This window comes from Dipodomys spectabilis, unplaced genomic scaffold (assembly GCF_019054845.1).
Source record: "Dipodomys spectabilis isolate Male_0828 unplaced genomic scaffold, ASM1905484v1 ptg000053l, whole genome shotgun sequence".
Taxonomy (NCBI): Eukaryota; Metazoa; Chordata; class Mammalia; order Rodentia; family Heteromyidae; genus Dipodomys; species Dipodomys spectabilis.
This window is the reverse complement of record NW_024870730.1, coordinates 13,272,360-13,287,763: the sequence shown is the minus strand read 5'-3', so window position 1 is coordinate 13,287,763 and position 15,404 is coordinate 13,272,360. Positions and strand designations below refer to the sequence as shown.

The 15,404-nt window shown below is 36.6% G+C and overlaps 1 protein-coding gene across 3 annotated transcripts in view; it reads right to left on the bottom strand.

Annotated features, from left to right (window-relative positions):
* Positions 1-15,404, bottom strand: part of Rngtt (RNA guanylyltransferase and 5'-phosphatase) — a 224,082-nt gene that overhangs the window by 175,458 nt on the left and 33,220 nt on the right. For all 3 annotated transcript variants that reach the window (XM_042679559.1, XM_042679560.1, XM_042679561.1), the window contains exons 7-8: positions 13,058-13,167; positions 11,658-11,759 (exon numbers count right to left, since the gene is read on the bottom strand). In XM_042679559.1, coding sequence (XP_042535493.1) covers positions 11,658-11,759; positions 13,058-13,167 — 212 coding nt within the window. The remainder of the gene's footprint in view (positions 1-11,657; positions 11,760-13,057; positions 13,168-15,404) is intronic.

The following is a 15,404-nucleotide window of genomic DNA, read 5'->3' as shown; positions in this document are numbered from 1 at the left end:
TTTTAACATAGATATGCTTTACATAAACCCTATACCAAAAGATACTCCATTATGTATTTTAAATTTAGAAATGAGGGCTGAGAATGTGGCTTAATGGTAGAGTGCTTGCCTAGCATGCATGAAGCCCTGGGTTCCATCCCTCAGTGCTACATAAACAGAAAAGGCCAGAAGTAGCACTGTGGCTCACGTGGTAGAGCAAAAGAAGCTCACGGACAGTGCCTAGGCACTGGGTTCAAGCAGAAGGGAGGGAGGGAGGAAGGGAGGGAGGAAGGGAGGGAGGGAGGGAGGGAGGAAGGAAGGAAGGAAGGAAGGAAGGAAGGAAGGAAGGAAGGAAGGAAGGAAGGAAGGAAGGAAGGAAGGAAAACTAAGCTGTTTTTGGTTTTGGTACAAGGAAGGGTAGGAGGGAGGGAGGGAGGGAGGGAGGGAGGGAGGGAGGGAAAACTAAGCTGTTTTTGGTTTTGGTACCATGGCTTGAACTTGGGAATCTCTTGTTCATTCAGCATACTTTTTCACAGCTGGCATTCTAACATTTAAACATACCCTGCTTTTTTCCAGGCTAATTGGTGGTAGAGTCTCATGGATTTTTCTGTCCCAACTGGCTTCCAACAACAATCCTCTAGGTCTCAGCACCCTGAGCATATAGGATTACAGAAGTCAGGTTTTTGTATTTGTTTGTTTTGTTTTTATTTGCTGGTCTTGGGGATTGAACTTAGAGCCTAAGCTCTATCCCTGAGCCTCTGTGTGCTCAAGGCAAGTGCTCCACCACTTGAGTCAAGCACTACTTCCAGCTTTTTCTGAGTAGATTGGAGATAAGAGTTTCTTGGACTTTCCTGCCTGGGCTGGCTCTGAACCACGATCCTCAGATCTCAGCCTCCTAAGAGCTAAGATTACAGATGTGAGCCACCAATGCCTGGTTAGAAGTCAGTATTTTTAAGTGCATTTTTAAGAAGAACAAAAAAAAAAAAAATGTGAAAATGTATAAATGATGCTTTGTTTTATTTCAAGCACATGAGGAAAGTGTTAAGTAAATAAAATTATATCTACGTTGCTCAAAATGTTTTAAATAAGTTTATTTCCATTTACCAATACCAAAAAATAAAATCATTATCAAGGAAAAATTTAAAACTTTATCATCATTCAAAAATTACATATGGCAGGCTGGGAAGGTGGCTTAGTGGCAGAGTGCTTGCCTAGCATGCATGAAGCTCTGGGTTCAATTCCTCAGTACCACATACACAGAGAAAGCCAGAAGTGGAGCTGTGGCTCAAGTGGCAGAGTGTTAAAGCAAAAGAAGTTCAGGGACAGTGCCCAGGCCCTGAGTTTAAGCCCCAGAACTGGCAAATAAAATTAAAAATTACATGTGTAGATTCAGAGTAGTACAAACAAAGGGAAGTTTACATGCCTGGGCAGAGTGCTATACATTTGTAATGCCAGCACCTAGGATGCTGAAACACAATGAATATTAGTTCAAAGACAGCCTGGGTTATACTGCGAGACCATGACAATGAATGAATGAATGAGCTAGGCATAGTAGCATGTATCTATGATCCTAGCACAAAACAAGGCTGAGACAAGGATAGAGTTCAAGGCCAGCCTGAACTGTTTTACTTGGGGTTGTGTGTGTGTTTTCCAGATCTGGAGCTTGAACTCAGGGCCTGGGCACTGTCCCTGAGCTGCTTTTGTTCAAGGCTAGCACTCTACCACTTGAGCCACAGCGCCACTTCTAGCTTTTTCTGTATATGTGGTACTGAGGAACTGAACCCAGATTTCATGTAGTCTACCACTAAGCCACATTCTCAGCCCCACCTGAACTGTTCTGAAGCCCTACGTCAAAAAAAAAAAAACTAAAAAACACAAAACAAAACTTACTTAACAGCAAATTTTATAAAGGGCAAAAGAATTAGTATATCAACATAAACATTTTTCAAAGCTAGTATAACTGTTTAAGCTGAATGGTTTAACAGCTGAGAAAGACTAAAGCTTATTTTCTGCCTAAAAGAGTTAGTGAAAGATTGTAGGAACAGTGGGAAACATCAAAATTACTTAACTAGGGTTATAAGGTTACAAGCAATTGCCCTCACATTTTGACCTCCATTTTTTATTTTATTTTTTAAGTTATAAATAATGCTGAATGAATCGCACTATTAGAAACAAATTGGTTGCCACTTGTCATTATTCCCAGAAAAGTATAGGAGAAATTCTTCATGCTAAATAAAAAGCTAACAAGTGGCTAAATACTGAGACCACAAAAATAAATATGGATTCATAAAACAATTACTAACAGCAGATCACAAAGTAGTCTCAATGTACAGTTGATTTAGGTTTATAAATAGCAATTTGTTTTGTTCTAATGACATTGTGTGATCTGTAACTGCAGCCAGTACATTTTATCAGGATAAGATAATACATAAAGGCTTAAACAGTATTCAAATAACTCATGAAGAAACAAAATTTAGATTTCTGTCCACGTGAAAAAATTTTAATAATTCATATCCCAAATTCCAAAACATTACTGAAATAAAACTAGTCCAAGAAAACTCACCTGTCAGCAAAAATATCACAACAGTAATACCAAAGTTGGACTGAGAGGCAGAGACACCTATACTATGATGAGCAGCTTATAAAATCTTCAGGTCAAATTTCACCATTTGAAAAATACCTATCAGAATTAAGTTATTTATTATCCAATTTTTTCACCTCATTCACACTTTTGAGAAACAAATCACCATCAAATATGCAAAAATTGCTAGGCTCCAGTGGCTCATGCCTGTAATCCTAGCTATTCAGAAGACTGGTATGTGAGGATCACAGTTCAAAGCCAACCCAACCAGGAAAGTTCATGAGATTCTCTTAACTCCCAATTAAGCATCAAAAAAGCTAGAAGTAGCCAGGTGCCGGTGGCTCACACCTGTAATCCTCGCTACTCAGAAGGCAAGATCTGGGGATCACAGTTCAAAGCCAGCCCACATAGGAAAGTCCATGAGACTCTTATCTCCAATGAACCACCAGAAAACTGTAAGTGGCACTGTGGCTCAAATGGTAGAGCACTAGCCTTGAACTGAAGAGGCACAGCCCAGGCCCAGAGTTCAAGCCCCACGACCAACAAAAGAAAAAAAAAAAAAAGGAAAAGCCAGAAGTGGAGTTGAAGCTTAAGTGGTAGAATGCTATGAAGAAAAAATCTCAGGAATAGTGCCCATGCTAGCACACACATACAAAAAAAGTGTATGTGTATATATATATATAATATATACATAACATATATACATGTTATATATTATATATAAAATTTACTCAAAATAAAATGCCATGTACAATTATTTTAGAAATATAGTTATTTAATTTTTTTCAAAATATGTATTTTAGTACATTCTCAGAATCACTTGTATGTGCCTATAACACAGACAAGTAAAATAATTTTTCTATCTTATGAACATAAATATCAGTATCTAAAAAAGCTACTACATTCCAATATCAAGGTTTTCTATTAAACTCCTTACTCCAAACACAATTAAGGAGGAAAGAATATGGAATACACAAAGAAAAAAAAGAATCTTCACATTACTATTTTCCCTCTGAGATTTCCACATGAGAATATCTTAGTTTCCTGATGCAGGAAAAACACTTCAAGGACTTTAATTTGGCTAAATTATTACTTTACAAAAATAATTCCAAAATGACTTTTCATAGTCATCTACAAACACAATTCAAATGCAATGCACAAAAGAACATGTCAATATTGTCAAATAGGATGTTCTTTCAGTAATGTTGTATACATGATCCCACTAATCTTTACTAAATTGTTAATAATCCCAAACTAATATCTTGAGATCTATTAGATAGACAATGCATTGGACACCATCCGAATTCTGTCCTATTAGTAAGGCAACTAGAATTAAAGCTGGTCCTCTACTGCCATCTAGTGAAGAATAACATACCAAAACCAAACTAAAAGTGACGTGAAAAATGCTGGGATTTGGATAATCTAAGTTTGAAGCCAGCCTAGGAAGAAAAATCCAAAAAGACTCTATCTACAATTTACCAACAAAATACTGAATATGATGAGGGGGTGGTCCCAAGTAGTTGAGTGCCAACTGTGACAGGAAAGCCAGTGAGAGTTGAAGGCCTTGAGTTCAATCCCTAGTAATGACAAATGGGGGTGGGGTAGAAATAATTGCTGGAGGGGAAATACAAGTGAGAGGGTGTTGAACTAATGTGGATGATATAGGATGTATATAACTCAAAGAGTATTGGTATATATGAAAGTAGAACAATGAAATTTGTTCAAATTATTTTGGAATGGGGGAGGGGACTGAGAAATACATTTTATACATGGGTGGTAATGTCATAATGCATAACTAACATATGCTAATAAAGATATAAAGATCATAATGATAAAAAATAAAAAATACTAATTGTTTTGTTTTTACTTACTTTCTCTTGTACAATAACTAAAACAACATCCAAATTCAAAATGGATTCTGGGGAAATGAAGGGTTTCCCATGTATTAAAGCTCTTCAAAATATAGGTCCCATGGTTTCCCTTATTTGCAATAACTAGTATCTGTCCGAGATAAACAGAAACTATCAGACAAGTTGATGTTAGGCGAAATGAACCCCAAGATAAGGATTCAAATGTCTTTTTCTTTCTTGAGATTGTTTCCAACATATTTATAAGATGATTTCTTTGTTGCTTTGTATGTACTTCCCCCAGGGTATAAGCCCTGTTTTCACTGTATTTGATGTTCATATAATTTGTGGAAGGGAAGGGAAAAAACAAACTGTTTAAATAGGGTTACAGGTGGATCCATTACAACAATTACAACAAGACTTATGTCGAAAAATGAACTTTACAACTTTGGCGGGGGGGGGGGGGGGGGGGGGGTAGGTAGAGAGAGGAAGGGATGGTATGGGGAAACAAAGAGGTGGCAACAAACCTGATAAGAAATGTACTATCTTGCCCATGTAATTGTAACCCCTCTGTATGGTATTTTCACAATTTAAAAAAAAAAAAAAAAGCTCTTCAAAGGCATTGTCAGCTATAACAATACCTACTAAGCACCAGCATTTTATATGGACCTGCTATTTATTACACAGAGCATTAAGGATAGCAGCCTCCAAATGTGGCTGAAAATTAGAATAACCTGTATTCTCAGAGCCAGCCATGCCTAGTAAAATTGAATCTCTGAATTAGCCTCTTCACATGATAAAAGAAATTTTTTAAATGACAGAAACACACAGAGGCCCTTGCTTTATCATGTCCTTCCCAGGTGTAGGAAAACTGGCTTGAATAACTTGGAGTAGTTCTTATGAAACAAACTACCAGCTTAAAAAAAAAAAAAGGAAGGGCCTGGTGCTGGTGGCTGATGCTTGTAATCCTAACTACTCAGAAGGCTCAGATCTGAGGATTATGGTTCAAAGCCAGCCCAGGTAGAAAAGTCTGAGATCCCCTTATCACCAATTAACTACCAAAAGGCCAAACATAGAGCTGTGGCTCAAAGTGGCAGAATGCTAGCCTTGAGCAAAAAAGCTCCGAGACATCAATCAAGCCCTGAGTTCAAATCTCAGGGCTAGCACCAAAAAAAGGGGGAGGGGCGGGGAATAGCACCCTGCCCCTGAATTTAAGCCCCATTACTGACACACCAAAAAAAAAATTCCTGCCGGGCACTGGTGGCTCATGCCTGTGATCCTAGCTACTCAGGAGGCTGAGATCTGAGGATCACGGTCCAAAGCCAGCCGGGGCAGGAAAGTCTGTGAAACGCTTATCTCCAATAAACCACCAGAAATCTGGAAGTGGCGCAGTGGCTCAAGTGGCAGAGTGCTCGACTTGAGCTGAAGAGCTGAGGGACAGCACCCAGGCTCAGAGTTCAAGCCCCATGACCGACAAATTTTTTTTTAAAAAATCCTTCTAGAGTGAGTTAGAGTGCTTGTCTAGCATGCATGAGACCCTAGGTACATATAAAAACTACAAAAATTAAAATTAAAAATAAAATCTGGAGCCGGGCACCGGTGGCTCACATCTGTAATCCTAGCTACTCAGGAGGCTGAGATCTGAGGATCACAGTTCAAAGCCAGCCCGGGCAGGAAAGTCCGTGAGACTCTTATCTCCAATAAAACCACTAGAAAACCCAAAGTGGTCCTGTGGCTCAAGCGGTAGAGAGCTTGCCTTGAGCTGAAGTAGCGCAGGGACAGCACGCAGGCCCAGAGTTCAAGACCCACGACAGACCAAAAAATAAATAAATTATATGAAATAAAATCTGTAGATAACATTACTGGTGAGCTACTTAATACTATACACAATGCTATGGCTATCATATTTATTAATAAATAATAAGAGTAGGTAAGTTCTTATTTAAAATCAAGATTTACTAAAGTTGCTTACATACGGTAAAGAATTATTTGCTTTTTTGGGTGGGGGGGGGTGGGGGGGGAGGTAGGGAAGGGATGTGAAGTGTAAACAAAGGAGGAGGCTGCAATGCTTGATGAGAAATGTACGCATTATCCTGCCCATGTAATTATAACCCCTCTGCACAGTATGTTCACAAAAAAATTAAATTAAAAAAATTTTTTTAAAAAAAGAATTATTTGCTTTTACTGCCAAAAGAAAAATTAAACTAAGTAGAAATTTATGTTTGGTTTGAAGAAATTGAAATGAAAAAAAAGTGGTACTGAAAGACACAACTGTACCATATACAATACTTGCTTGCGCATAATATATTTTGTTCCCAAATATCATTAGTTTGTAGTTAACTGAAAATCAACTCAGACTCTTTAATATTCTCCCTAGTCTAGCATCATATTATCTTATCTCCTGTACTCCCATATGAATATTAAGCTGTAGTTTCTAAAGCAAACATCAGCTACAAACACATCAAAGGATCTAAGCAAGCTATTAAGTAACTGAGGTAATTACACTATTCTATACAAAATTATCACAACAACAAAAACAGAAGTTGCCTGAAGATAGTAAAATTATTCTATTTAATTAACAGCTATTTCTACAGCATGCTATTCAAAGGCTACTAATTACTTGTGTCAGTATATATAGAATCATACATTAAGTAGTGTTATAACCAAAAAAAATCAAAAATTAACTTTCTTGAAAAAAAAGGATTTGCATCTTAAATGTATACATTTAATAAATCTTGTCAAACCAGGCACCAGTTGTTCATACCTATAATTCTGTTACGCAAGAGGCTGAGATCTGACAATCTCAGTTGGAAGCCAGCACTATCAGGCATATCAATGAGACTTCACTCCAAATAACTAGCAAAAAGTTGGATCTGGAAGGCATGGCTCAAATGGTGGCTCACCAACTTGGCACCCAAAAGAAACTCTTTTCTAAGTTAATGAACTGAGAAAGAAAACACAAGTGATAGAAAAAATTTCAATACTTAAAATGTACTGAGGCATACTCTCAAATAAAAGTTTATTAAATTTATATTCTTCTTTTGTCTTAAGCTCATATTTCATACTATCTTATAAAGAATATTTGCAACCAGGTGCTGGTGGCTCACATCTGTAATTCTAGCTACTCAGAAGGCTGAGATCTGAGGATCACAGTTCAAAGCCAGCCAGGACAGGAAAGTCTGTGAGACTCTTATCTCCAATTAACCACCAGTAAACTGGAAGTGGCTTTGTGGCTCAAGTGGTAGAGCACTAGCCTTGAGCTGAAGAGCTCAGGGACAGCACCAAGGCCCAGCGATCAAGCCCCACAACTGACCCAAAAAAAAAAAAAAAAAAGAAAAGAAAGAAAGAGAGACCTAAGAATTATCTTTTAAGGAGAATATATTCAATTATGGGTTGATTAAACTATGGCCTAAAGGACAAATGCAGACTTCTGCTTTGTAAAATAAAATTGTACTAGAATACATTTGTGTAAACACAGTAGGATATGGCTTCTTTGTGTTTATGACAACAGAATTGAGTACTTAAGAAAAATTGCATATGACCTATAAAGCCTAAAATATCAGACAGATCCCTCACAATAGTTGCTGAAGTCATACACCAGTAACTTACACATGTATTCTAGGAGATCCAGATGTACAGTTCAAAGCCAGTCCAGGCAGAAATCTCCATTAAAAAAATTTTTTACATTATTTGTACACAATGGAGATTTCACTGTGACATTTGCACACATTTAGGCTAATATAATCCCAATCAATTTGGTCCCCTCCACCTCTCTCCCTTATCCTTCTCTTCCCAATACAACATCAATCAGCCACGTTATTTTATTTTCACAGATGCAAGAAAGCTATTTTGGTTGAAATAGCTTATTCATCCTCATTCAGTCTCCCAGTTAGTTCAAATACAACCACTGGTCCCTGCCCCAATAACAGAACCTATTTCTCTTTCCCCAAACCTCTACCCCACTAATGATCAACAGTTCTCATTGAGATTCTTTAAACTACATTCAAGCCCAAATGCAATGTGTTATAAAATTATTCATCTTCCATCCTTTCTTTCCCCCTTCCCTTTTCCTTATCCTCTAAATAGTCTACCAGTCAGAATCAGGTCTTTTCTCTCCCCTCTTTTCTTTTCCTCTCCTTTTTCCTTCCCTCCCCTCTCCCTATATTTCTTGGCACATAGGTGTATGTACGCATGTGCATATCTATGACCATGTATGTCTTCCAGATGTAGCTTCTACATTTGTGAGGCTTACCTCACTCAAGATATCCTCCAATTCTATTTGCCTGAAAATTACATGATTTCATTTTGCTTTATAGCTATATATTATGCCACAGTGTATGTATGTATAAGAATATGTATGTGCATAAGGATATATATGTATGCATATATATGCATATATACACACCATATATCCTAATGCATCTGTCTGTTGTTGGGCACATTTGCTGATTCTATCATTTGCTATAATAGGTGTGCTGCCATAAATATAGTTATTCAAGTATATTTTTTCTATATCGATTTTTACTATCTTTGGATATATGCCTATAGTGGTATGGTAGATTAATAGCAAAGATCTATTTTTAGATTTTTGAGGAATCTTCACAATGATTTTCATTATGACTACACTAGTTTACAATCTCACCAACAGCGTATAAGGGTTTCTTTTCCCCTCTCACCAGCACTTGTTGTTTAATGTATGCCACTCTGACGAGGATGAGATAAAACCTTAATGTAGTTCTGATGTACATCCCTTTAAGGATGAACATTTCTTCATTCTATCCATTGGCCATTTGTATTTCTAATTTTGAGGACTGTCTTAAAATTAGCTTGCTTGCACATTAGTTAACTGGACTATTTGTTCTCATGTTGTTTAATTTTTTTAGATCTTTGTATATTCTCCATACTAATTTTTTACTAATTTTACCTAAAATCTCCCATTCTGTGGTTCATCTCTTGGCTCTGATAATTGTTTCCTTTGATGTGCAGAAACTCTTTGATTTAATGTAATCCCATTTGTCAGTTCTTGCTCCCATTCTCTAGGCATCTGCAATGTTAATCATAAACTATTTATCTGTGTTTATAACTTTTGGGATTTTCTGTTTCCCTGTAGTAGATTTAAAGGTTCAAGTGTTATTTTGAGCAGTTTGATCCCTTTGGAGTTGATTTTTGTATGTATAAGGAGAGATAATGCTCAAGTTTGTTTCCTTCAAGTAAATACCCAATTTTCCCACTACCATTGATTAAATAGGCTGTCTTTCCTCCACTATGCATTTTTTGCTGTTTTATCAAATAACAGGTGGCTGTAGCTGGGTAATTTTATTCCTCAGCATACTATACTGTTCAGCATATATAGAATATCAGCATATAACATTTATATTGGTCTTCAGGTCTGTTTCTGTGCAACTACCAAGCTATTTTTGGCTCTGTAGTATAACCTGAAGTCTAGTATTGTGCTATCTCCAGCATTATGGTTTTTTTTTCTTTTTACTTAAAATTGATTTTGCTATTTTAAATCTTTTATGCCTCCATATAAATTTTGGACTAATATTTCTAATTCTCTGAAGAATGATAATGGTATATTAATGGGTATTGCAGTGAATCTGTAGTTTCCTTTTTTTATTGCAATTATAAAAGTGATGATACACAGAGGGGTTACATCAGTGATGCAACAATAGGTACATTTCTTTTTAGACAATGTCCCTTTCCTCTGTAGTTTCATTTTGAAGAATTATCATTTTCACAATACTAACTCTGCCAATACATGATCATGAAAGGTCTTTCCATCTTCTGATGTCTTCTTTAAGGTCTTACAGTTTTCACAGTAGAGGTCTTTTACTTCTAAATTTTTTGAGGCTACTATGAATGGAATTATCTTCCTGACTTCTTTCTCAACCTATTCACTACTGGTTTATAGATAAGCTACTGAGCAGGATTTTTTATCTTGCTATATTTCCTTATCAGTTTTAGAAGTTTTTGGTGGAGTCTTCTCTGCTTTCACTATATATGATGTTGGTATAATTTGTGGAGGGGAAGGGAAAAAACAAATTGTTAAAACATGGATACAGGAGGACCCATTGCAACAATGAGATGTACAAGTCGTTATGTCAACAAATGAACTTTACAACTTTGGTGGGGGGGATGGGGGGGGATACGAAGGGACGGGAAGGGGAAACAAAGCAGGAGGCTATAATGCTTGATAAGAAATGTGCTCATTATCTTACCCACGTAATTGTAACCCCTCTGTACAGTATTTTCACAATAAAAATATATTTAAAAAAAAGAATAGGAGCATATCATCCACAAATAAGGATAACTTTTCCTTCTTTTTTTTTTCTATTTGAATCCCTTTTATTTTCTTGTCCTGTCTTAACTCTCTGGCTATGAACTATGTATTATATTACATAAATGTGGGAAGAATGGACATTCATGTCTTATACCTGACTTTGGGAAAATGATTTCAGTTTAACTATTTAACATGATACTGGCTATATGTTTGTTATATACAGCCTTTAAGTTCAGGAATGTTCCTTCTATTCCTCACTTCTTTAGAACTTTTATCATAAAAGGATGCTTTCTGATGCTTTCTCTGCTTCAAAAGTGATGATTTTGTGATTTTTGCCCTTGGTCCTGTTTATGTGATGTACTACGTTTATTGATACATGTATGTTGAACCATCCTTGCATGTCTGAGATTAAAACAACTCAGTCATGGTAACTGTTATTTTTTAATGTGCTGAATTTGGTTTGCAAACATTTCATTGAGAATTTCTGCTTATTAATTAGCTATGATTGCTTCTTGTCTCTAGATTTATGGAGAAATTTTTCAAGATGGATACTCCCTGTACTTCTCCAGGATACAAAGCTAAATCAGTCACAGCATGGAGTGCCAAGAACCAGGTCCAAACTCCTTGCCACTTTTATTCTCTTATAGTTGCTTTTCTGTAATTTTCTGCAGCCCTATTCCTCACCCCGCCACCTCCTTTGTACTTTCTGTTTTCTACCACTCTTTCTCTCCTTGAATCTTGTCTTTGTGTCACTGGATTCTTTCCATCCATGGAGTGAAAATGGCATATAGCTCTAATCTACTCTCTTTTCCCAGCCTCTCAAAAGCTACATAATTTTTTGAATCATATTTATTTTACTGTTTATGTCAGAAATTCACACTCCCAAGAATAAACTTTCACTTACAACAACGAAATGTTCTTTGAGCATTAGGATTATCTTTATAATTATTTTATAAATTTAACTTACCGAGTACCATCTGCTTTCCAGCTCACTTTATAGGGCTTCTGTTCTAAAAGTTTAATGTTTTGCTTGTCCATGGAAACAGGCTGTGCTCCAGGGAATCCAGACCTTAAGACATAATATTACTGTCATGACTAGAATCCATACAAAGCAATGCATGTATTAAACCAATTTCAAGATGATACTCACATTTATCACGCTCTCCCTATCATGAGATTTATTACAAATAGAATACTACAAAAAATGCTAATGAAAGATTATCATTGTCTTAACATTTTAGAATCCAAGTTTATATGGCTATAAATTACCACTGCTATACTAAATTACTGAACTAATTCTAAAAATATTAGTATGTATGAGCTAAATAGTATATGACAGGTATATTTACAAGTCACTCACTATAGGAAAAAGTTTAAATTTTGACTTAAATAAATTACACAATTTTGGGACTGGAAATGTGGCTTAGTGGTTATAGTGCTTGCCTAGCATGAAGCCCTGAGTTCAATTCCTTAGTACCACATAAACAGAAAAAGCCAGAAGCAATGCTGTGACTCAAGTAGTAGAGTGCTAGCCTTAAGCAAAAGAAACTCAGAGAAAGTACCCAAGCCCTGAGTTCAAGCCAAAAAATATATGTATATTATAAAATTTTGACCTCATTTTTCCATCATAACATTACCAATGCGATATTACTCTGCAGAGTTGATAAAATTCTACTCCAAAAATGCCCAGAAGTATAAATGAGAAAAATGTAAAGCAAGATTAAGGTATAATGGCAAAGGTTTCACACAACATTAAGGCAGTATTATTTCTTCATTATTTTCATCTTTTATCTAAAATTTTTGTTAGTTCATTTATCAGATATGCACCAATAATAAAAGTATTTTACATTAGGAATTTGCATTAGGAACTTTTAACAATAATGATCTTGTTTTTCACATTCAAGCTTCATTACAATTTTCTGCCATAGCCCAAGAATAAAAGGTAACTGACAAGAGTAACAACTCTCTCTTTAATTCTCTCCAATGAATTGTCTGGTTAAGTATTTCCAAAACATGCTAGGGAGCAGAAACATATTCAAAGTTTCCCATTATTATAGAAACATGAGGCATATTCGAGTTGTAACTCTTCTCCTAAATAAATGAATTAGACCAGCTGAAACCATAATAGGCAGTAGTATACTCAAAGATATAAAACAAATATTACATTGTTACAAAATTAATTTTCTATTACTGTTTTAGGAATATATGTGAGTAATCTTGTTATTAAAATGATTATCTTTAAAAATAATGTATTTTAAGCACTGTAAGTAAACATACCAACTTTAAATACAAAGAAGGTATGTCAATGTCAATATTAATTTAAGCGTAGCAGAGTTTGATTTAAACCCTAAAACATGTGTTTCTTACCCTTCCCAGCTGCAGAACTGATGACACTTCTGCTGTACCTCTCCTAACTTAGGTTGAGTGGTTACTTGAGTTACACCTTTAACAGTTATACCTTCCAAAAAAATAGCACCCTTTAAAATAAAAAGAAAGAAAATATTTTAATAAAGGCCAATTCATTTACAAAGAAAAAAACTGGTTATTTTCACAAACCTGATAAGTCAGAACAACAGAAATGCTTTCCTCTACAGACATGGTAGCACATAGCTGTACTCCCAGCACTGAAGGAGAAGATGGAGAATGCAAGGTCTTCCGGCTACTTAAGGAAGGGACGGAAAGAGAAAGGGAAAAGGGGAGAAGAGAGGGAATGAAGAAGAAATGGGGAAGGAGAAAGAAGGAAGAGACAAGTGTGAGAAAGAGGTGGAGGAGACAAAAGAATGGTGAGGGCAGGGGCTGGGAAGGTGGCTCAGTGGTAGAGCGCTTGCCTTGCATGCTCAAGGCCCTGGGTTCGATTCCTCAGCACCACATAAGCAAAAAGAAAAAAACCGGAAGTGGTGCTGTGGCTCAAGTGGTAGAGCGCTAGCCTTGAGCTGAAGAGCTGAGGGAGAGCTGAGGGACAGTGCCCAGACCCCACGACAGGACCAAAAAAAAAAAAAAAAAAGAATGGTGAGGGCAGAGATAATCCAAAAGGCTTTATAAACTCTCCTGGGCTTGTATACTAGTTTTCCATAATCAGAATATGATTTTTCAGTGTACATAAATAGCATGGTGTTTCCATAATGCTGCCAAAGCACTCCTCAAGCAATTCTCATTAACTGCAACTGTAACAGTAACTTACCTACTGTCACTGAGCCTACCACAGAATTTGACATTTTATATTTTTCTCTAATCTTTGCATAATAAAGATTAAAGTATATTATGTTATATACTTCGTAGATAAACAAGGCATGATTATTTTTTACTCAAGGGATAAAGAACAAAACTTGAACTCAGACATCTATGGTAGATGGAAGGATGGGAGTGTCATTAGTGAGATACAGATTTTAAGAGGATTAAGTACCCAATATTTGTACCTTTTTAAACTAGAATGAAAGCCTAACAATAGAAAAGGTGGGCAAGGTTTATCACTGGATATATGAACATGAAATTAAGCATGACTTTCAATAACATTTTAATCTAGGAAATTTTGTTCAGGACTAAAAATGTGGCTTAGTGGTTGAGTGCTTGCCTAGCATGTATGAAGCCCTAAGTTCAATTTCTCGATACCACATTTTTCAAAAAGCCAGAAGTGGTGCTATGGCTCAAGTGATAGAGTGCTAGCCCTGAGCAAAAGAAGTTCAGGGACAAGCTGGGCACCGGTGGCTCACGTCTATAATCCTAACTACTCAGAAGGCTGAGATCTGAGGATCATGGTTCAAATCCAGCCCGGGCTGAAAAGTCGGGGAGACTCTGATCTCCAATAAATCACTAGAAAACCGGAAGTGGCACTGTGGCTCAAGAGGTAGAGCGCTCACCTTGAGCTGAAGAGCGCAGGGACAGTGCCCAGGCCCAGAGTTCAAGCCCCATGACCGACATAAAAAAAAAGTTCAGGGACAGTGCCCAGGCCCTGAGTTCAAACCCCAGGACTGGAAAAAAAATTAATTAAATTAAATTTTTAAAAGTCACTGAGAAGTACATGAGGCAGCTTATTTCATAACAACCCTATTTTTGAAATATTTACAGAAATGAAGCATAAACAGTATTCATATATCAAAGAACACTGACATAGGCAGGAACTTCTTGAGTTCCAGGGGCTCAGCAAATTAGAGAGAGAATAGCCAAATAGGGTTACATCATGCTAAAATATTTCTGCACAGCAAAAGAGACATAGTAAGCTAAAAAAACATCCTACAAATAGGACATCTTTACCAGCTACACATCCAGCAAGGGCTAACATTCAGAATAACATAAGGAACTGAAGAAACTTATCCCCCCAAAAAATCAGTAACCCAATTGATAAATGGGCAAAGTAGCTAAATACATACTTCTCAGAAGAAGCAACAAGAATGGCCAATAAACATATGAGGAAATTCTCAACATCTCTGGGCATAAAGGAAATGAAAATCAAAACAACACTAAGATTCCATCTCACTCCAGTAAGTGCCTCTAGCTGGGCACTAATGGCTCACTCATATCTGTAATCCTAGCTACTCGGAGGCTGAGATCTTAAGGATCATAGTTCAAAGCTAGCCCCAGCAGAAAAGTTTCCATGAGACTCTTATGGAGATCTCCAATTAACCACTCAAAAACCAAAAGTGAAACTATGGCTCAGAGGTACAATGCTAACCTTGAGCAAAAAAAGCTCAAAGACAGAGCCCAGGCCCTCTGAGTT